Genomic DNA, 23,842 nt, shown 5'->3' with positions numbered 1-23,842 from the left:
GATCTATCCTCAGCATCTGATCAGCAGGGGTCCGACACCCGGGACCCCCGCCGATCAGCTGTTTGAGAAGGCCGCGCCGTTGTATCCTCATTGTTTACCGCTGGCCCAGTGACGTCACGACTAGTATCAACTGGCCTGGGCGGGGATAAACTCTGTTCACTTTAATGGAGCTTAGCCCCGCCCAGGCCAGTGATACTAGTCGTGACGTCACTGGGCCTGCGTTAAACAGTGAGCAGGCCGCGGCGATGCTGAAGCGCCGCTGTATTCTCAAACAGTTGATCGGCGGGGTGTCGGACCCCCGCCGATCAGATGCTGATGATCTATCCAGAGGATAGATCATCAGTTAAAACAAACTGCAGAACCCCTTCAATGTTTTGTTATTCATACGTTAGATGTTGAATGTCATTTGTCTATGTGTTAATTGTAAAGGGTGATGTGTCTGCTCAGGCTTATGATGGCTTTGTGGCCGCACTTGTAGTGACCTGGACATGTGCGCCGCTGCCTTCTCAAACAGCTGATCGGCGAGGGTCCCGGATGTGGGACCCCCTGCCGATCAGATGCTGATCTATCCAGGGGACCATGTATAGAGTGCAGTGCTCAGTCTTCTTCATGGCTCAGGTTTCTTGTTCAACCAACAGTAAAAATCCTGGGAGAGCTACATCCACCTACAGTGCCTCCAAACAACCTACATCAAGCACCCTCAAGTGGCCAGATGACCTTCTTGAGACAGTCACAGTAAGAAGGTAAAGTACAGTATTAATAATAGAAATACAGCAGGAACTTTTGCTCCTTTTACACCTACATGGTCACAATACTGGGTAGAAAAACAAAAAATACAATATGTGCTAAAGGTCATCCCACCCAACCTTCCAGTTTTAGTAAGGAACTGTGTTCTGAATAATATAATAATTCTGGAGCATATTCTGTGTTGTACCATCCCTTTGTCATACCTCCTAGAACAGCATACACTACGGTTACCAGTTAGGGTAGCGTCCATACACTCGGTCACTACACTGTCAGACTCCATAGGGTCACACCCCTTGGACGCAAGGAATGGTGGCACCCAGCTGTCTAACATGGACGCTAGAAGCTGGTGGCCTGTGGTGCAATGCAATGCTCTTTCATTTCCCAGCTACTGCGATGAAGAGGCTTTGGCAACATTGGTGACATTTCCAGATGGCTGCTGGGAAGTTTTTTCTTCGAGTGCACAGCAGCGAGGCTGGCTTTGTAGACATCTGTGGGCACTTTTCAAGACCTTCTTTGTGCAGCTGCTCATCACAGAAAACATGTCCCATATACTTCCTGGTATATGAAGCACGGCTTACCAAACTGAAATCTGATCTCAGCTCCATGCCTACTCATTTCGCAGCACTGATAAATACGGTGAGGGCTCTGCAAAGATGGGGTCACGCTTGTACATCTGATGGAAAATGCACTGCAAATGTATACTCTTACATAACCATCTACAGAAATCCACAGCAGCCATGTTGGCCTTTGCCCTTTCAAAAGGAACCCGTTACGCTGAACATAGTGTCTGAGCAGATTGATATAGGGTTTTGTAGGAAAAGATTTAGTATAACTTGTATTTCATTCATATAAATTCCTGCTCATTCTGGGCTTTGAAGTCATGGAGGTCCCATCAGTGATTGACAGCGTTCCTTCTATGAATGTGTATACAGAGATAGCTGTCAATCATCGATCGATCCGCCTCCTTGAATTAACAGAAATTTAAATGAATGAAATACAAGTCAGGATGAAGTCACATCACCATTTAGCCTTACGTTCTTCTGATCCATAAGAAAAAACAAACAACAAAAAAAAAAAACGGATGCGTTATTTTGAGCATCAGTTATGATCAGTTTGTGTCAGTTTCCTCAGCGATCAGTTATTTTTGTTACTTTTTCTCAGTTAAAAAATAACTGATCGCTGATGGAACTGACACAAACTGATGCTCTAAATAACGGATGCATTTTTTTCCCCTGTTCTTCTGACGGATCAGAAGAGTGGAAAGCTGTGATGTGAACTGTCTTCTACTGAATCTTTTCCCACAAGACTATACAGCAATCTGCTCATCTTCTCCTCCTCTATTCACATTTTCATGGTGACAGGTTCCCTTTAACTAGAATTGAAAAATCACTGTATTTCAGGCATCTACAGCAACTGTATGCATTTTTTTCCCTTTCTAAGTGCTATCAGGTTCTCTATATACAATAAAAACATAACAGAAATAAAAATGAAACCTCTTTCGATACTTTGATGCCTGTTTTGGTCCAATACGGACTACGTCAGTTTTTTGATACTAGGTTGCAATATCCCTTCCTTCCCACTGTGACGCAGCTGGCCACTGCTACCAATGAAAAGGAGAGCGGGCTGAGGGGAGAGTGTGAGGGGGCAGTGAGAAAGGGAGGGTTGGGAATAATCTGCACTTTTGAGCGGAGGGTTCCACTTCATTTTTTTAAATTTATTTTTATATTTTATATATTTTTCAAAATAACAAAAAGGGAAAAGGGCCTGAAGCAAAACTTTGGGCACCATGCATGGTTAATAACTAGTAGCACCCCGTTGGCAAGTATCACAGCTTGTAAACGCTTTTTGTAGCCAGCCAAGAGTCTTTCAATTCTTGGTCTATCCACAGATTTTCAATGATGGTCAGATCAGGAGACTGAGGGCCATGGTAAGATCTTCAGCTTGCACCTTTTGAGGCAGTCTATTTGAGGTTTCTTTAGGATCATTATCCATTTATAGAAGCCATCCTCTTTTCATCAGTTTTTGTACAGTTGGAATTATGTTTGCTTCCAGAATTTGTTGGAATTTCATTGAATCCATTCTTCCCTCTACCCATTAAATGTTCCCCATACCATTGACTGCAACACAACCCCAAAGAATGATTGATCAACCCCTATGCTTAATGGTTGCGGGGTGTTCTTTTCATAAAATTATGTGCCCTTTTTTCTCCAAGCATACTTTTGCTCATTGTGGCCAAAGAGTTCTATTTTAACCTCATCGGTCCACAGGACTTGTTTCCAAAATGCACCAGGCTTGTTTAGATGTTCACTTGCAAACTTCTGAGTATGAATTTTGTGGTGATGACTCTATGAAGGCCATATTTGTGCAGGTGTCGCTGGACAGTAGAACAATGTACCACAATTCCAGCAGAGTCTTGTAGATTTTCCTGAAGGACTTTTGCAGTCAAGCAGAGGTTCTGATTTGCCTTTCTAGCAATCCTACGAACAGCTGTCTCTGAATTTTTTCTTGGTCTTCCAGACCTTCTCTTGACCTTCACGGTTCCTTTTAACTGCCATTTCTTAATTACATTTCAAACTGAGGAAATGGCAACCTGAAAACACTTGGCTATCTTCTTACAGCCTTCTCCTGCTTTGTGGGCCTCAACAATTTTCATTTTCAGAGTGTTATGCAGCTAGTTATAAGAACCCATGGCTGCTGTTTCTTGGAACAAGGTTTTTAGGAGTCTGGGTATTTATAAAGCTTTGAAATTTGCATCACTTGACCTTTCCCAACGATGATTGTTAACAAGCCTTAACCCTAACAGTCTATTTAAAGGGGTTCTCCAGTAATAGATAATGATGACCTATCCTCAGGATAGGCCTTCATTATCAAATCGGCCGTGGTCCGAGTCCCAGGACCCCCACAGATCAGGTCACAGCCAGGGAGAAGATTAGCTTTTTTTTCTCCCTGGCTGTGACGTGCTCCTCTGCGATTGGACCGTGCTACAGACAAGGAGAAGGAGACGCCCATTGAGAAACCCGGCCGTCTCCTTCTTCCTGTACTGACGGTCTAAATTAACATATCAGGCACCAAAAACAGTGGGGGACACAGCGCCAGAATGAAAGAGTATTTAGAGAAAAAAAAAGTGCTTGCATCTGTAGGGGCAGCCTATCTGGTAAAGCATACCAATTTTTAACACATAAACCCATGAGAGATCCTCTTTAACGAGGACCTTTCATTACAATAAAAAAAATCTAAACTAAGCATACAGACATGGAAAGCGGCCCCCAGGGTTCTCCCTGCACTTACTATTATCCCTGGGCGCCGCTCCGTTCTCCCGGTATAGGCTCCGGTATCTTCAGATTTTCGGCTCAACTGGGAGGAGCCTGCCGGCGTCTCCTTCTCCCAGGCAGCGCTCAGCTCATAGCTTGAGAGTTTTTTTTTCTACCAGGCTATGAGCTGAGCGCTGCGATTGGCCCGCACTCCAGCTGGGAGAAGGAGACGCTGGCAGGCTCCTCCCAGTTGAACTGAAAATCTGTAGATACCGGAGCCTATACCGGGAGAACGGAGCGGCGCCCAGGGATAATAGTAAGTGCAGGGAGATCCCTGGGCGCCGCTCTCCATGTCTGTATGCTTAGTTTAGATTTTTTTATTGTAATGAAAGGTCCTCTTTAACCCCTTAAGGACATAGGACGTACCGGTACGCCCTATTTCCCGAGTCCTTAAGGACACAGGACGTACCGGTACGTCCTGACTTAAAATCTGTATTCCGGCGCCCGAGGGGTTAAACGGAACGGGATTTCGGCTGAAATCCTTCAGCCGGCATCCTGTGACAACGCCAGGGGGGGTCATGTGACCCCCCCGTGTCGGCGATCGCAGCAAACCGCAGGTCAATTCAGACCTGCGGTTTGCTGCGCTTTTTGCAGTTTCTGATGCCTGCGGTCCCTGACCGCGGGGATCAGAAACTTTAGAGTGGCTAAAATCATTATTATTCACCCCCCCCTGCACCCCTGCATGATTTGATGCCGGCGGGTGGTGCAGGGGGGGTGTCGCATGCGGTGGGGGCGTTGCGGGAGGCGGGCGGTGCGGCAGGCGGGATCGCGATCCCCCGCCCGCCTCCCCATGAATGATCGTTGGTGTCTAGTGGTTATACCAGGGTGCCAGCACATTGCTGGCACCCTGGTACAAACGGCTGACATCTGTGCAGATGTCAGCCGTTTAACCCTTTCCATACCGCGGTCCGTACGGACCGCTGTATGGAAAAAGTTAACTGTCATCGTCAGGGAGCTCCCTCCCTCTCCATCGGGGGGCTGCTGTGCCTTTGCAGCCCCCCGATGGAGAGGGAGAGAGCTCCCAGAGAGCCCCCCTCAGCCCTGTGCTTACCCTTCCCCGTCTGCGAAGTTCTGAGCAGACGGGGAAGGTTCCCATGGCAACAGGACGCCTGCTCAGGCGTCCTGCTGTCCATGGTGCTGAACAGATCTGTGCTAAAAGCACAGATCTGTTCAGTGTAAGTAAAATACAGTACAGAACAATATATATTGTTCTGTACTGTATTATACAAACATCAGACCCACTGGATCTTCAAGAACCAAGTGGGTCTGGGTCAAAAAAATGTAAAAAGAAGTGAAAAAAGTTAAGATAAAAAAAAAAACCATTTATCACTGAATAAAAATTAAAAAAATAAAATAAACTACACATATTAGGTATCGCCGCGTCCGTAACGACCTGATCTATAAAACGGTCATGTTACTTTCCCCGCACGGTGAACGCCATAAAAATAAAAAAATAAAAACTATGAGAAAATTGAAATTTTGCCCACCTTACTTCCCAAAAAAGGTAATAAAAGTGATCAAAAAAGTCGCATGTACGCCAAAATAGTACCAATCAAACCGTCATCTCATCCCGCAAAAAATGAGACCCTACTCAAGATAATCGCCCAAAAGCTGAAAAAACTATGGCTCTTAGACTATGGAAACACTAAAACATGATTTTTTTTTGTTTCAAAAATGAAATGATTGTGTAAAACTTACATAAATAAAAAAAGTATACATATTAGGTATCACCGCGTCCGTATCGACCGGCTCTATAAAAATATCACATGACCTAACCCCTCAGATGACCACCGTAAAAAAAATAAAAATAAAAACAGTGTAAAAAAAGCCATTTTTGCCATCTTACGTCACAAAAAGTGTAATAGCAAGCGATCAAAAAGTCATATGCACCCCAAAATAGTGCCAATCAAACCGTCATCTCATCCCGCAAAAAATGAGACCCTACTCAAGATAATCGCCCAAAAACTGAAAAAACTATGGCTCTTAGACTATGGAGACACTAAAACATTTTTTTGGTTTTAAAAATGAAGTTATTGTATAAAACTTACATAAATAAAAAAAAATGTATACATATTAGGTATCGCCGCGTCCGTGACAACCTGCTCTATAAAATTACCACATGATCTAACCTGTCAGATGAATGTTGTAAATAACAAAAAAAAAAAACGTGCCAAAAAAGCTATTTCTTGTTACCTTGCTGCACAAAAAGTGTAATATAGAGCAACCAAAAATCATATGTACCCTAAACTAGTACCAACAATACTGCCACCCTATCCCGTAGTTTCTAAAATGGAGTCACTTTTTTGGAGTTTCTACTCTAGGGGTGCATCAGGGGGGCTTCAAATGGGACATGGTGTCAAAAAAACCAGTCCAGCAAAATCTGCCTTCCAAAAACCATATGGCATTCCTTTCCTTCTGCGCCCTGCCGTGTGCCCGTACAGCGGTTTACGAACACATATTAGGTGTTTCTGTAAACTACAGAATCAGGGCCATAAATAATGAGTTTTGTTTGGCTGTTAACCCTTGCTTTGTAACTGGAAAAAAAATATTAAAATGGAAAATCTGCCAAAAATTTGAAATTTTGAAATTGTGTCTCTATTTTCCATAAAATCTTGTGCAACACCTAAAGGGTTAACAACGTTTGTAAAATCAGTTTTGAATACCTTGAGGGGTGTAGTTTCTTAGATGGGGTCACTTTTATGGAGTTTCTACTCTAGGGGTGCATCAGGGGGGCTTCAAATGGGACATGGTGTCAAAAAAACAGTCCAGCAAAATCAGCCTTCCAAAAACCAAACGGCGCACCTTTCACTCTACGCCCTACTGTGTGCCCGTACAGTAGTTTACGGCCACATATGGGGTGTTTCCGTAAACAGCAGAGTCAGGGCAATAAAGATACAGTCTTGTTTGGCTGTTAACCCTTGCTTTGTTAGTGTAAAAAATGGGTTAAAATTGAAAATTAGGCAAAAGAATGAAATTCTCAAATTTCATCCCCATTTGCCAATAACTCTTGTGCAACACCTAAAGGGTTAACGACGTATGTAAAATCAGTTTTGAATACCTTGAGGGGTGTAGTTTCTTAGATGGGGTCACTTTTAGGGAGTTTCTCCTCTAGGGGTGCATCAGGGGGCTTCAAATGGGACATGGTGTCAAAAAACCAGTCCATAAAAATCAGCCTTCCAAAAACCATACGGCGCACCTTTCACTCTACGCCCCGCTGTGTGGCCATACAGTAGTTTACGGCCACATATTGGGTGTTTCTGTAGACGGCAGAGTCAGGGCAATAAAGATACAATCTTGTTTGGCTGTTAACCCTTGCTTTGTTAGTGGAAAAAATGGGTTAAAATGAAAAATTAGACAAAAAAATGAAATTCTCAAATTTCCTCCCCATTTGCCAATAACTCTTGTGCAACACCTAAAGGGTTAACAATGTATGCAAAATCAGTTTTGAATACCTTGAGGGGTGTAGTTTCTTAGATGGGGTAATTTTTGGGTGGTTTCTATTATGTAAGCCTCGCAAAGTGACTTCAGAGCTGTAGTGGTCCCTAAAAATTGAGTTTTTGTAAATTTCTGAAAAATTTCAAGATTTGCTTCTAAACTTCTAAGCCTTATAACTTCCCCAAAAAATAAAATATCATTCCCAAAACAATTCAAACATGAAGTAGACATATGGGGAATGTAAAGTCATCACAATTTTTGGGGGTATTACTATGTATTACAGAAGTAGAGAAACTGAAACTTTGAAATTTTTCAAATTTTTTCAAATTTTTGGTAAATTAGGTATTTTTTTGTGCAAAAAAAATAATTTTTTTGACTTCATTTTACCAGTGTCATGAAGTACAATATGTGACGAAAAAACAATCTCAGAACGGCCTGGATAAGTCAAAGCGTTTTAAAGTTATGAGCACTTAAAGTGACACTGGTCAGATTTGCAAAAAATGGCCTGGTCCTTAAGGTGAAAATGAGCCCGGTCCTTAAGGGGTTAATGCTTTTTGGAGATCAATTAATCTTCAAATTGCTAAACTGTTCACAGTAACAGTCATTTTTACCAGGGGTGCCAAAAAGCTATATTTAAAAAAAAACTTATACAATCCGAAAATGTTGGCACTGGTCACTAGGTATAATAATAGTTTACTGTACTTTACAGGTAACTTTTCACATTATCATCACAGGCAGAATTACAATATCTAAACAGATAATACAGGATCCACCATTCACAATAGCTGATATCACAGCTTATCTACTCCCTCCTGACCTCTGCAAAGGTCACACAGCATGCCTAGAAAATTCTCCCATGAAAGTCATTGGGGTCAGCTGCTGTCCTTTGTGTCTGTGGCAGGAAGTCTTAACATATTTTAGGCCTAGTGGCCAGAGTGAAAACTGCACGAACTTAAGATTTTTACTTTTTTTTTTTTTTTTTAAAGTAGATAGTGACATGGAAAAAAGTGATTTTCCATTTTTGTTTTTCACTCCCTGCCTTCCTAGAGCCATTTTATTTTTCCGTTCACATAGCTGTATGAGAGCTTGTTTGTTGGCCGGACCAGTTGTACTTTCTAATGGCATCATTTAATATTGCATATGATGTAGTGGAGAGCTGGAAAAAAATTCCAAACGTGGTGGAATTACAAAAACAAAACACAATTTTATGGTTCTTTTTTTTATACGGTGTTCCCTATGCAGTAAAATTGACCTGTTACTTTTATTCTCCAGGTCAGTACAATTACAACGATACCAATAATTCTTGCATTTTAATACAGAAAAAAAAAAATTTATGATTTTTTTCTTTTCATCACCATATTCTGACCCCTATAACTTTTTGGTACTTATGTGTATGGAGCTCATTCCTTGCAGGTGATCTGTACTTTTCAGTGATACCATTTTAAAGTGTATGTGACTTTTTGATCACTTTTGATTCAATCATTTTGGTAGATGAAGTGAGAAAAAATGGCAAATTGGCCATTTTTAATTTTTTCTCTGTTATGCCATTCGCGATATGGGATAAATAATGTTAAATTTTAATAGTACAGATGTTTTCAGACATGGCGATGCCGATTTTTTTTTTTTTTTTTTTTTAGCCCTGGGTGACTAGAACTAGCAATCAGTGCTGCCAAAAAATAAAAATCAGATTTTTTTTTATTTAAATCAGATTTTTTTTTTTTTTTTATATAAAATGCTTTTTGAGAAAAATATACCACCATCCAAAGGTTATTCCATTATGAAATAAGGATTCGTTTTTTAATTATGTAGAATAAAGCTGTATATGTTTAATTTTTTTGGTAAATAAATTCAATTAATCCATTCACAATGTCATGCTCTTCCAGAGGTTTTTGTAAGATTATTGGGCAGTTTCTCTGCCTACAAGATATTATCACAGATGTTTGGATTACTTTTGCAGTTCTCAAAACTGAATTTGACTCAGCAGAGATCACATGCCTCTTTAAATCAAATGCACCCTGATAGGTATATACAAGTGATGGGTATCAGAGCCTGCTTGAGGCTCTGAGCTATCACCGGCATATTACAGCTTCCCCGATCTCAGCTGGGGAAGGCTGTTACGGAAGCGCGCGGCTCCCACGTCTTCACCGCTCAGATGCCGTGGTCACATTTGACCACGGCATCTGAGGGGATAAATGTCTGCTATTGGGTTTATGGCTGATCGCAGACATTCTCCCCGACCTTTGCCGTTTGAAGCAGCAGAAACCAAGTGGCTATGGCACCCGCTGGACTTGCGAGTGGGGGCCATCTTAAAAGTGCCGACTTCAGCCGTAGATGTATGGCAGAGGTCACCAAGGGGTTAACATAAAAATATGATTTAAACAATAGGTCATTTTCTAGTGACACATTTCCTTTAAGCTCACTCAAGAGGACGAAACAATCTGGTCTCCTGTGTGTGACATTATTAGCTACTGCCCACTTGTTAGCCGCACATTGCTGGAATCTGCAGGATGGACACCTGTGCCTATCCATGTGCTACCGTCAGGACGTCTGCCAAATCATGACAGGTGAGCAAACAGAGCACAGCCATACTGCCAAAATAAGCAATTCTATCTCTACACGCAAAGCACAGTAATCCTCCACAAAGTGCAGCAGGAGCTTCAAAAAAACATTGTTTTATCCACTGGGACGATGCTCAATCACATACACTTAAATAGCAAGAAGCCAAACTGCAAAACTTGTCATTTCCATCATAGAAGCAAAATGCTAAAAATGACATCTGGATGGGCACACGAGCGCTGCCCATCCAGACCCCACTGATTCAATGGGCTCTGTCCATCATTTCACCTGACAAAATAGCGCAGCAAGGTACTCTATTGTGTCCTGCATTTTGGAAGGAGACAGAGGCTCCAAAGCAGATACGATCCTACGTCTTACTGAACACCATTATATGGCTTCATGCACACGACCGTGCTGTTTTTTGCGGTCCGCAGACCACGGATCCGCAAAAAACGGAAGCCGCCCGTGTTGCCTTCTGAAATTTGCCGAACGGAACAGGCTCCGGCAATAAAAAAGCCTATTCTTGTCCGCATTTTTTTTGTGGGGCCGCGCAACGGAACTACATCTTTTGCGGCCCCATTGAAATGAATGATGCAGAGCCAGAATTACAGACGTGTGATTGGACCCCAAGAAGGATATTTTCTTTCCATGTCCATAAAGCTTCCTGTGGACCAAGGGCTGGCGTTTCCTTTTGGTTAAATACATATCACCAGAAAATAGTGAGGACTTACTGGCATTGCCGTCAGAATCGTCACTGCTGCTCGGTAGTCGTGTACGTTTCATGGTCGGCACAGGGATACAACAGGCGACCTGTAAGATAAGAAGACAAAAGTGTCAGTGGTCCAGTGCGCACAGACTGACACGTCTCTTACAGTCTCTGCCTGGCCTGTCCCCCGTATCAGGCTGAATTACCATGGGGGTAGTACATATAGAATTAATCCTATTCCTCAAGAAATAGGGCTTCATGTATAGGGTTAAATATATCATCTGGCATTTAGCAGGAGGTCAGGTTGGATGCAGGACAAGTTATTTTACTTTGATCAGCGCCAATACATACTAGTTATAACAACTACTAGGCTGGAGGCAGTGGCACTACCGAAAGCTGGCCATAAAAATTAGACAGCTGTGGGTGGAAGGCTCTTTCAGCCGGCAACTCTCTCTCCCGACCCTCCTATATTCTGAAAGGACAGATGAGAGAAAGTCGATGTCAGGCACCTAATGAGGCAGCTTATCTCCCCGAGGACAAAAGGATCAGGCATGTTGAAATCCAAGTGTCCTATCCTTATCCCCTCCAACATCTGTCACGGAAAAAGTCATCCCATAACCATTAGATGGTCAGCCAGTCCTGACAAAATTTTCCAGTTGGGCAGACATAAACGTGCACAGCCAGCTTAGGCTACTTTCACACCTGCGTTAGGTGCGGATCCGTCTTGTATCTGCACAGACGGATCCGCACCTACAATGCAAACGATTGTATCCGTTCAGAACAGATCCGTTTGCATTACCATGAACAAACAAAATAAAAAAAAAAAATTTTATTTTTTTTTGTTCATGATAATGCAAACTGATCCGTTTTGACTTGCACTGAAAGTTAATAGGAGGCGGATCAGTTTTCAATTGCACCATATTGTGTCAGTGAAAACGGATCCGTCCCCATTGACTTACATTGTAAGTCAGGATGGCTCCGTTTGGCTCCGCATCGTCAGGCGGACATCAAAACGCTGCAAGCAGCGTTTTGGTGTCCGCCTCCAGAGCGGAATGGAGAGTGAACGGAGGCAAACTGATGCATTCTGAACGGATCCTTATCCATTCAGAATGCATTGGGGCTAAACGGATTTAACATATACTCCCTGACAAGAGGCAAAACGGTCTCTATCACCTGTTGCATCTTGGTAACATACTCAAGGAGTGGGTTGCTGTTCTCACACCTCTTTGGCTACGTCAGGCATGCTCAACCTGTGGCCCTCCAGCTGTTGCAAAACTCCCATCATTCCCGGACAGCCTACAGGTATCAGCCTACAGCAGGGCATGGTGGGAGTTGTAGTTTTACAACAGCTGGAGGGCCGCAGGTTGAGCACCCCTGGGCTACGTCCAACAAACCACGAGGATGTCTACCAAATAGCAATTCGAAGGGAGAGAAACCAGTAGAGGCCTGGGGCACCTCTCGCACAGCGAACATGAGATATGGCAGAAGAAGGTCCCAGTCCTTCCCATCTTTAGACACCACCCTTTTTAACATGGTTTTTAGTGTTTTGTTAAATCTTTCAACCAGACCATCCATTTGAGGATGGTACACAGACGTGCGTAACTGTTTGATATGCAGCAACTTACAGAGTTCCCTCGTGACCATGGACATAAAAGGGGTCCCCTGGTCAGTCAGAATCTCTTTAGATAGCCCCACTCGAGAGAACATCTCCATAAGCTCCTTAGCTATAAGTTTAGCCGATGTATGTCGCAGTGGCACCACCTCCGGGTACCAAGTGGCGTAGTCTAGGACGACCAAGATGTGTTTGTGTCCTCTAGCGGACTTCGGTACTGGCCCTACGAGGTCCATAGCGATTCTCTCAAACGGTACCTCGATGATCGGGAGAGGTACCAAGGGACTGCGGAAAAGGTGCTGGGGGCTAGTTGCCTCGCAGTTCGGACAAGACTTACAGTAGTCGTTCACCTCCCTAAACACACTGGGCCAGTAAAACCATTGTAGTATCTGGTCCTGTGTTTTCTGCATTCCCAGATGACCCCCGAGAACATGTTGATGGGCCAACTCTAACACAAGTTTGTGATAAGCCTGGGGCACCACCAATTGTTCAATAGGTTCACCCCGCAGCTGGTTTACCCGATACAACATATCCTGATGAACCACAAAACAGAGGAACACCGACTCTGCCCCAGCTTGTTGTGGTTCACCATTTACTATTAATCCATTTTCCCAGGCTCAGGATAGGGTTGGTTCCCAGTGTAGTGCAGTACCAAAATTATCCCCGGAGACATTGAGGTCTGCCAGCTCAGGCCCCGGCGGCATGTCCTCCATGTCTCCCACTATTACACTCAATGGGGTAGTCTCCCCCTATTCCACCGAAGTGGTGGTCACCCCTACCGCTGGCCCTTCAGCCTCAGGTTCCCAGGGTTCTGGCCTCCCCCCGGAGCAAGGCCACTCTGCTGGGGTTACCCCTGTCTCAGTGCCAGGAAACCCAGGAAGTCTCTCCCAATTATAAGTCCGTGGTGTAAGTTTGTGGCAACTGCCACTTCGCGAGTCCACCTGCCGGCCCCCATGGTTAGTGACACCAGGGCGGTGGGACAGTCTTTTAAGTCCCCATGAGTGCACATGACCCCGACTTTCCGGCCAGTATACTCAGCAGACTGTACTAGGGGAGCCCTTACTAGGGACACCAGACTCCCTGAGTCCCTCAGGGCCTCCACTGGAGTGTCTCCTACTTCCACCTGGCACAAGTGAATTTCTGGGGTACCTGCTGCACACAGCGTCCTGGCATATAACGACTGACGGAAGCCATAGTTCGTGTACATGGGTTCCACCTGATGTGGACAGTCAGCTCGTACATAAAAAGGCTCCCGACACCGCCAGCAGACTATCGGAGCCAGGTCCACAGGGGGTACATACTGGGCGGCGGTCTGGGGTGGAAATTTACGGGATTTAACTGCCCCCCTCCCAAAAGAACACCCCTGTAGATTCCGGGAAGCCTCATAGTGCTCCACAGGTCGACCATCTCAAGGGCATTACCCGGAGAGACCTGGCCGAACCATTGCTGGAGAGGGGGTGGCAAAGCGCTCCAGAACATATCAGCCAATATTCTGTCCTGTATAGCCATGGGACTCAGCACAGCAGGCTGTAGCCATTTTTGCAAAAGATGGAGTAGGTCATAATACTGGGGTCTCGCGGGCTCAGCCGGCTTAAACCCCCACTGATGTACCCGCTGGGCCCGGACCAACACATTCACCCCCAGTCTGGCCCACATCCTCCACCAATTGTGGGGATTCGCTCTGGTAGACTGGACAAGCGGACGCGGTATAGAGGCAAAGACCAGTTTGTAACTCAAAAACTTCAGTGTTTTATTCACACTTATGGCAACAAAACAGTACGACAGTCCATTTGCAGTTTTGGTGTTCGTTCACAATTAGATAGTTCATACGGCAAAACAGTCACCTGTTATCATAGGTGTTAGTTCACACCCGATCAGCATTGCTCAGGACAGAGCAGACCTCCCAAACTCAGGCCTTCAGCCTAGCACACGGCTCAGATCCCAATCCAGCGATTGCCAGAGCTCCTCTGTCAGAGAGAGAGAGAGGGGTGATTACCACCAGCTGACACTGGTGGCTGGGCTTTTTATATATGCCAGTCAAGAGCCGCCCTGGAACGTGGGGAGTAGTCACCCACCCAGCACTTTGACTACTATCAGTAAGAGCCGTCCCGGATCAGCTATTACAGCTATACTAAATAGCAAGGTGTCAAACAGCAACTGCTGCTGACACGTGAAAACTGGCTCTTACTCCACGAGGCCAGGAACCTCGGTGACACATACCTTCCATCAACGACGGTCCCTTGCGCCTTCCTACAATACACACACATACACTCAGCTTTATATATTAGATACAGTCCTGATCAAAAATTTAAGACCACTTGAAAAATGGCAAAAAATCATATTTTACATTGTTGGATCTTAACAAGGTTCCAAGTAGAGCTTCAACATGCAACAAGAAGAAATGAGTGAAACAAAACATTTTTTGAGCATTCAATTAATTGAAAATAACGAATAAACTGAAACAGGCTGTTTTTCAGCTGATCCAAATTTTAGGACCACATGCCTTTAAAAGGCCAAATCTGTGCAAAGATGTGGATTCATTGTCATTTTCTGTCAGGTAGTCACATGTTGTGATGTCAAAGGCAAAAAACTCTCCCTTTTTGAACGTGGTCTGGTTGTTGAATTTCATAAGAAGGGTCTCTCACAGCACGCCATCGCTGCTGAGGTGGGACGCAGTAAGACAGTCATTTGGAATTTCTTAAATGATCCTGAGGGTTATGGAACAAAAAAGTCAAGTGGAAGACCCAAAAAAATCTGTCAAGACACTGGACGATCCTCGGCCCAAATTAAGGCACTTACTGGTGCTGACTGCAGCCCCATAACCTTTAGACAGCATCTGAGACTGAAGGGCTTCAAAAGCAAAAAACGTCTTCAAAAGACCTTGTCTCCTTGAACGCCACAGAACTGCTCGTTTGGACTTTGCAAGAGAGCACCAAACATGGGACATTCAAAGGTGGAAGAAAGTTTTATTCTCTGATGAGAATTTTTTTTTAACCTTGATGGTCCTGATGGTTTCCAACGTTACTGGCATGACAAGCAGATCCCACCTGAGAGGTTTTCTATGCGCCACAGTGGAGTGGGCGCCATAATGGTGTGGGGTGCTTTTTCCTTCAGTGGAACAATGGAGCTTCAGGAAGTGGAGGGGCGTCAAACGGTCGCTGGCTATGTCCAGATGTTGCAGCGAGCATTCCTCATGACTGAGGGCTCTCGTCTGTGTGGTAACGACTGGGTTTTTCAACAGGACAACGCTACAGTACACAATGCCCGCAGGACAAGGGACTTCTTCCAGGAGAATAACATCACTCTTTTGGCCCATCCTGCGTGTTCCCCTGATCCAAATCCAATTGAGAACCTTTGGGGATGGATGGCAAGGGAAGTTTACAAAAATGGACAACAGTTCCACACAGTAGATGGCCTTCGTGTGGCTGTCTTCACCACTTGGAGAAATGTTTCCACTCACCTCATGGAAACGCTTGCATCAAGCATGCTGAAACAAATTTTTGAAGTGATAAACAATAACGGAGGAGATACTCATTACTGAGTTCATGTTTGGAAGTTGGATTTCTCTTTTGGGGGGGTTTAGTTTTTTTTTTTGGAGGTGTGGTCCTAAACTTTTGATCAGCTGAAAAACAGCCTGTTTCAGTTTATTCGTTGTTTTCATTAAATTGAATGCTCAAAAAATGTTTTGTCTCACTCCTCACTCCCATTTCTTCTGGTTGCATGTTGAAGCTCTACTTAGAACCTTGTTAAAGAGGACCTTTCACCGATTCTTACCCTATGAACTAACTATACAGACATGTGGAGCGGCGCCCGGGGATCTCTCTGCACTTACTATTATCCCCGGGCGCCGCTCCGTTCTCCTGCTATGCCCTCCGGTATCTCCGTTCCCTAAGTTATGGTAGGCGGAGTCTGCCCTAGCGCTGGCCAATCGCATTGCAGAGCTCACAGCCTGGGAGAAAATAACCTCCCAGGCTGTGAGCTCTGCGCTGCGATTGGCCAGCGCTAGGGCAGACTCCGCCTACCATAACTTAAGGACTGGTATCTCCGCCTACTATAACTTAGTGAGCGGAGATACCGGAGGGCATAGCGGGAGAACGGAGCGGCGCCCGGGGATAATAGTAAGTGCAGTGAGATCCCCGGGCGCCGCTCTACATATCTGTATAGTTAGTTCATAGGGTAAGAATCGGTGAAAGGTCCTCTTTAAGATCCAGCCATGCTAAATATGATTTTTTGCGATTTCACTGCTGGGGCTCCGATCGGAACTGCCACTTCACCACCAATAAACTGCGTCACCAATGAATATAATTAACCCATTAATTCAAGTGTAGGCAGCGCGTTCTGGCAGCAGGATCACATACCTGGCCTCTATGACAGGGTGCTGTGATCGCCGTGTAGCACCTTAGGGGTTAATTGACGGGGATCGCAGCGCCCTGTTATTGAGGCCAGGTATGTGACTGCGCTGCCTACACTTAAATTAATGTGTTAATTATATTCATTGGTGGTGCAGTGGCCACAGTATCGATCCGGGTCTTAAAAGTATCGATACTTCGATACCCGGTGCAACTCTAATTCAGACCCAGGTGCTGGTTTGAAAACAGCAGAATATTTTTCATGGGACATGGAATCTTTATTCTCTCACCTGTTAGAAAGGAACATGATGTAATCTGTAATTAATGTAATCTTTTTACTAATGGTTGTATTTGTGAGTTATAATCTCCCTTCTGATCCTCATCTGTGTCATGTGACCAATACTCTAATCTCCTACTGACACAGGACAGGAAGTCAGTTACTTCTCTATTCATTCCTATGAAACAGACATTGAGGCTCCCATAGGAATACATAGAGATACTGACTTCCTGTCCACACATAAGATGCAGTGTTATTTGGAAGTCTGCCCACATGACACATCCGAGAAGCAGAAGGGAGGGGATAGCTCACAAATATATAGTCACTGGTAAGAACATTACCTTCACTACAATTTACCTTTCTAACAGGTTACAGAATAAAAAAAAAAAAATGTATGGGAGTGCTTCTTTAAAGGTGTATTCCCATCTCAGACAATGGGCGCATATTGCTAGGATATGCCCCCATTGTCTGACAGAGGTGGGACCCGCACCTATCTCTGAAGTGAAGCCTAACACGAGGCTGGCAAAGTGGTGGGTCCACCACCAAGCCTTCCCCATAGAAATCAATGGGAGTGCACCGCGCTTGTGCGGCCACTGCTCTCATTCATTACTATGTGGCCGACGGAAACAGCAGAGCCAGTGCATTTTCAGTGGTCCCATAGAAATGAATGGAGAAGTGTGCAGTGTGCCCTCTGGGACTTTGCCGGCTCCATTTACAAAATAGGTGCAGGTCCTAGAGGCGGGACCTGCACCTATCAGACAATGGAGGCATTCCTTGTCTAAGATGACACAACCTCTTTAAGGCACAGAACGCAAGATTTTAAATTTTTTATTTAATAGGGAGGACCTAATAACAGGAACCGGATATGAAGGAATTAGAGGGAGCAGCTGCTAGACACTATATTAGGAAAGAGTGACAAGGACGGGTTGGGAAAATTGATCGGTTTGGCTAGTTTCACACTTGTGGCTGCTTTTCCGGCACAGAACACAGCATTGCCAGATACCTGCCCACACGATCCAGATCCGGCTCTACCTATCAAATATGCTGGAAATCTGCCGGGGAAAAAAGCACTGCATGCGTCGTTTTTTGTCCGGCCGATTCCTGGCATTTTCTGCAGGAACAGCCAGATGCAGGTGAGAAACTAGCCTTAGTCTAATTGCTCCATGAACCCACATTTTATTAGCAGTGAGCCCCCCCCCCCCCCCCCCCCAATTCTCCATTTTAATATTCCATACTTTCATGGTGACTAAATAGTGAATGGCGAGTTTCTCTCTTTTCTGGTAAACAACCTAATGACCTTTCATGAACATTTATTAATGCCATGACGCATGGAGAATGTCACATATTATAAAACTGTTTACTTTTCCATCAAGGGCAGAATAGCAGATACCAGCACAGAAACCCAGGGAATACAGTTCCTTTTACACCTTTCTGGTCATATAAATGAAGTTTACATTTCTTTTTTATCCTACATTATAAATTTATCCAACACCCTGACCAGAAAAGTGACTTTTTCCATCTAAAATAACGGATCTCAGACGGAAATGGCTAAAACAGATGCAAAATGTGCATAACGGATGCATAAAACACAGGATCCGTTTTTTTTCCTTTGTTTTTCTGTTCTCCTGACAGATCAGAAGAACGGAGAACTAAGCGGTGATGTGAACCTGGCCAAACCATGTTAGATTGTGTTACTCAGCAATACGCCTGGTTAAATAGGGTTGAGCATGCTCGCAGGGGCTCTTTAAGATCAGTTATGCTAGAAAGCTGGCGTAAATTTACAGCAGCTTCTTGCTGGTGTTGATTTAAGTTTCTGGTTCACAGACCTCCTGAGATGTGTCGTAACTACTAAGGCGTGTGCGCCTCCTAATAAATTTGCCAAATCTCACGCCAGCACACACTGGATCCAGACTGTCTGAAAAGCCAGCCTTGATAAGTTCCAGAAAGTTGTAATTTAGGATTAAATAAAAACACCTGATACTTTCCTGATATCACTCAGGAGCTCATCTATCAATTGATCCATAACTGAAAAATTGCTCATCTAGGTTGACTATACATTACTAGGGTACGCTTACCAACACTGCAATATAGTCTTCAAAAACCCTGGCAGTTCTGACAGAAAATTGAGAAGCACGGTTAGGTTAGTTCATTCGTATTATTACAGCCCCAAAGATCTCCTTTATGAATGAGAAATATGAGATGCCTAATAATTCTTCCACAGCATGTCTTCATATCTTTCATATACTGATACCACCTTATGTCCCACCACTACTTCTGCTCCACCTAACCTGGAATTCAAGAAGATGCCACCAACATCCTAGTCCACTGAGTATAACACGACTTGCTTCACAGCCCCAGAAACTGATCATCTGGAGCTCCCTCCTGGGCAGAACATGAAGGCCGGCATGATGGAATAGCACTGTACAAAAGGGCATCCTACACCGTTAGGGTGAATACATGACACAGGCGACAACAATATGGGAGAATGGAATGAATGGAGACAAGTCAAGAATACCACCCTAAAACATGAGACTATAATGGCAGTGCTGCCATGGGGGACCTTCTATGTGCTTAGGAACACCATTGCATTCAAAGTTATGGAGGGAAAAAAATCGGAGAGAATCCTCATGCTTTCCGGCACAGAAAGATGATGACAAAAGAGGCGTGCCAACCATGGTTCCATGTAGGTGCGTGTAGACCAGTAACTACAGAGCAGAAAATCAGTCCTCTACCAGTTCAAGCGCTTATGTCTGGCGTCCATTCATCTGCCCATGTGCAGGCGGTCTGTGAGAGCATATGAACGGTGATGGAAACCTCAAAATGTAAATTGCTTATGTTCTCCTCAGAAATTATTCTTTATCTGCATTTTCACATTGACAAGAAGATCATGTTGAGCCCCGGGTTCACTGAACTGACATGTTTTGCCTCTAGGGGTATTTGCATTTCTAATCCAGCATGCAAAGTAGAGCAACAAAGCCGGCAATCACAGGCCGCGAGGCTCCTGGTTTAATCTCTTCTACAGGAGACCTCCTCAGACCATACCTTCAATAAGGGTACATTCACATGTGCTGAATATGCTGCAGATTTTCTGCTGTGGAACTGTGGGTAGAAAATCCAGGGCATATGACTGTAAGGGTATGTTCACACGATGGATTTTGATGCTTTCAACATTCACATCTCTCAACATCCAGAGCAGTTTTTCACACTGAATGCCATGCCTATTGAAAGGTCCGAAACTGTCAGACGGCTCCCAGCGGCATCTGTCCCTTCTTAGGCTACTTTCACTTCAGCGTTTTTTGCGGATCCGTCGTGGATCTGCAAAAACGCTTTCGTTACAATATTACAACCGCATGGATCCAGTTGTATTAGGTCTTCTATAGCCATGACGGATCCGTCTTGAACACCATTGAAAGTCAATGGGGGACGGATCCGTTTTCTATTGTGCCAGATCCGTCCCCATTGACTTACATTGTGTGCCAGGACGGATCTGTTTGGCTCAGCTTCATCAGGCGGATAGCAAAACGCTGCAAACGCCTTCAGAGCAGAATGGAGACAGAACGGAGGCAAACTGATGCATTCTGAGCAGATCCTTTTCCATTCCGAATGCATTAGAATGCAAACTGATCCGTTTTGGACCGCTTGTGAGATCCCTGAACGGATCTCAGAAACGGAAAGCCAAAACGCTAGAGTGAAAGTAGCCTTAGCGCGGTCATGGCTTTAAACCGCTTCCACACACTGCAAACAAAGGGAGGCGACATCACGCCGCTGCCAGCAAAATTTTGGTGCAAAAATCAAAAAAATCTGCAGCGTAGACTAACCTGCGGTGCAATGCATAGGGTGAAATCCACAGCAAAATTGGGGGGAAAAAAATCCACGTTCCATGCCACGACCTTTGGAGCAGAATTGCAGAAAACCCGCCCCCTGAAATGGTATTTGAGAAGATACAGACTGCCTGAATCTCCAAGTTAGAACAGTAACAGCACATGGTAAAGTCACCCGTGCCATCAGCAGAATACCACTACGAGATCACCTAAAAGATGGCAAAATTCACACCATCAATGAAAACACCAACATAAAAACCAATGCGGCATCAACACTACATTTGCAGCATATAACATGTCATGACTCATCACCAAATGCTCCTTTATGGACATATTGATTGGGGACTATGGTCTACATTACTGTCCCTCAAAGGAATCCTAAGGGCCAGTTCACTTCACGCAGAGTTTTTTGGTGTCGATTTTGAAGCGTTTCTGCCTCAAAATCAGCTCTAAGGCCCCTATCACACGGGCGAGTATTCCGCGCGGATGCGATGCGTGAGTTGAACGCATTGCACCCGCACTGAATTCCGACCCATTCATTTCTATGGGGCTGTGCACATGAGCGGTGATTTTCACGCATCACTTGTGCGTTGCGTGAAAATCGCAGCATGCTCTATATTCTACGTTTTTCACGCAACGCAGGCCCCATAGAAGTGAATGGGGTTGCGTGAAAATCGCAAGCATCCGCAAGCAAGTGCGGATGCGGTGCGATTTTCACGCACGGTTGCTAGGAGACAATCGGGATGGAGACCCGATCATTATTATTTTCCCTTATAACATGGTTATAAGGGAAAATAATAGCATTCTGAATACAGAATGCATAGTAAAATAGCGCTGGAGGGGTTAAAAAAATTTTTTAACTCACCTTAATCCACTTGATCGCGAAGCCCGGCATCTCCTTCTGTCTTCATCTTAGCTGTGCAGCAACAGGACCTGTGGTGACGTCACTCCGGTCATCACATGATCCATCACCATGGTAAAAGATCATGTCATGGATCATGTGATGACCGGAGTGACGTCACCACAGGTCCTGTTGCTGCACAGCTAAGATGAAGACAGAAGGAGATGCCGGGCTTCGCGATCAAGTGGATAAAGGGGAGTTAAATTAATATATATATATATATTTTTAACCCCTCCAGCGCTGTTTTACTATGCATTCTGTATTCAGAATGCTATTATTTTCCCTTATAACTATGTTATAAGGGAAAATAATACAATCTACAGAACACCGATCCCAAGCCTGAACTTCTGTGAAGAAGTTCGGGTTTGGGTACCAAATAGGGCTGCGCATCTTCACTCGTCTCACGATTCGATGCGATTATCAAGTCCACGATTCGATTCGATTCGGCGATGCATCACGATGCATCAAGATTATTACCCAAGTCCCCTTGTTTTTCAATTTTACATCAAAAAATTAATTCAATCAGTCAGAAATTGCACAAAAATATTTATTTGTATCTGCTATTTAAACAAATCATACCAAGTTCCCTGCATATCATATAGCAAAGTCTGAATGAACAAAACAGTGCAGCAGACAACAGTATTTATTTAAAACAGTACTGTCAGTGTCTCTGTAACATTAAACTGTTGTGCTGGCCTGGCTGGTGCAGTTAGTTTATAAGTTTTACAATAGTTTTACCATATAATATATATTATATATTATATAATATTAAACAGTACCTACAAAAAAAGGAGCACTTCAGTTCCTGACTGTAAAACATCACAGTGAGTCAGTGAACCTATAACACAGTCAGTGACTGTGTTATAGGTTCACTCACTGTGATGTTTGCCAGTCAGGAACTGTCTGTCACACAGTGTGTTCAAGTTGTCTGTGTTGCAGAACTTCCTGGTTCACCGTGATTGTTTTGGCAGCAGGAGCAGCACCACCACCAGCACCACCACCAGCACCACCACCAGATGGGTAGTACGTCTAGATCAGTGCTATAAGCTCTCAGAGTTGTCACTTTACAGAAAACGTTACCTGCACTGAGCACTCAGCAAGCACTCTACCACGATACATCAACTGAAGCCAAGCCATGCCACCATTAGAGGAAGCTGGAAAATCCTTGACAGAATACATTTTCAACTGAATCTGAAAACCTTGGACAAATCTTTATGGGATCACAAACACACACCACAGAATACCAGAAAAAAAATAAACACACATCCTCCTCACTGAATCATAATGGTAAAGGGCAGGCCACAGGACGGGCAATGTGGCACAGCCACCATAGTCAGACATGATGTCAGAAGGTCGGTGTGTGTTTTTTTGGTTTGTGTGAATGTGTATTTGTGTGATCCAATAAAGATTTACTCCAGGTTTTAAGTTTCAATTTATTCTTTCAATGATTTGCCTTCCTCTGGTGGCTTGGCGGGCGTCAGTTGTCTTTAATCAAATAAATACACTTTTAGAATATTTGGCTGAGGTTTTAAGTTGAGCCCCCCTAAAAATTGACATTCAAAAGATAGACAGTACATCAAGTTAGAAAATTCAATGGAATGGACACATTTTTGAAGATTGTGTCCGACACAATCTTAAAAAATAATACCATTCTCCCCAGTGCTAGAAATTGAAAAGCTTGTCGTCACACAGTGACTTAACAGAAAATTTTACCTGCACTCTACCACGCATAGTCGCATACACCAACTGAAGCCAAGCCACGCCACCATTAGAGGAAGCTGGAAAATCCTTGACCGAAAAAATTGGCAACTGAATCTGAAAACCTTGGACAAATCTTTATGGGATCACAAACAGTCACCACAGAATACCAAAAAAAAAAGAAAACACACACATGACACTGGATAATGATTGGTAAAGGGCAGGCCACAGCAGGTCAGACAGACAAGCGGGCAATGTGGCACAGCCACAGACAACATGAGGTCAGGTAGGTGTGTTCTTTTTGTTTGTTTTTTTTGGTTCGTGTGATCCAATAAAGATTTACACAGGGGGAGGGGGGTGTCACTGTCGTCACGTCAGCGGGAGGCGGGAAAGAAGGCGCCAAAAAACTTTTTTTTCCGACTCGGCTCT

General features: G+C 44.2%; 1 protein-coding gene across 5 annotated transcripts in view; it reads right to left on the bottom strand.

Moving 5' to 3' along the window:
- Nucleotides 1-23,842, bottom strand: part of JADE1 (jade family PHD finger 1) — a 75,464-nt gene that overhangs the window by 34,515 nt on the left and 17,107 nt on the right. For all 5 annotated transcript variants that reach the window (XM_040418440.1, XM_040418443.1, XM_040418444.1 and 2 more), the window contains exon 2: nucleotides 10,781-10,859. In XM_040418440.1, coding sequence (XP_040274374.1) covers nucleotides 10,781-10,832 — 52 coding nt within the window. In that variant the 5' untranslated portion in view covers nucleotides 10,833-10,859. The remainder of the gene's footprint in view (nucleotides 1-10,780; nucleotides 10,860-23,842) is intronic.

The sequence above is a fragment of the Bufo bufo genome, chromosome 2 (genome assembly GCF_905171765.1).
Source record: "Bufo bufo chromosome 2, aBufBuf1.1, whole genome shotgun sequence".
Taxonomy (NCBI): domain Eukaryota; kingdom Metazoa; phylum Chordata; class Amphibia; order Anura; family Bufonidae; genus Bufo; species Bufo bufo.
Note: the sequence above shows the minus strand (reverse complement) of the source record. Positions and strands in the feature narration are given on the sequence as shown.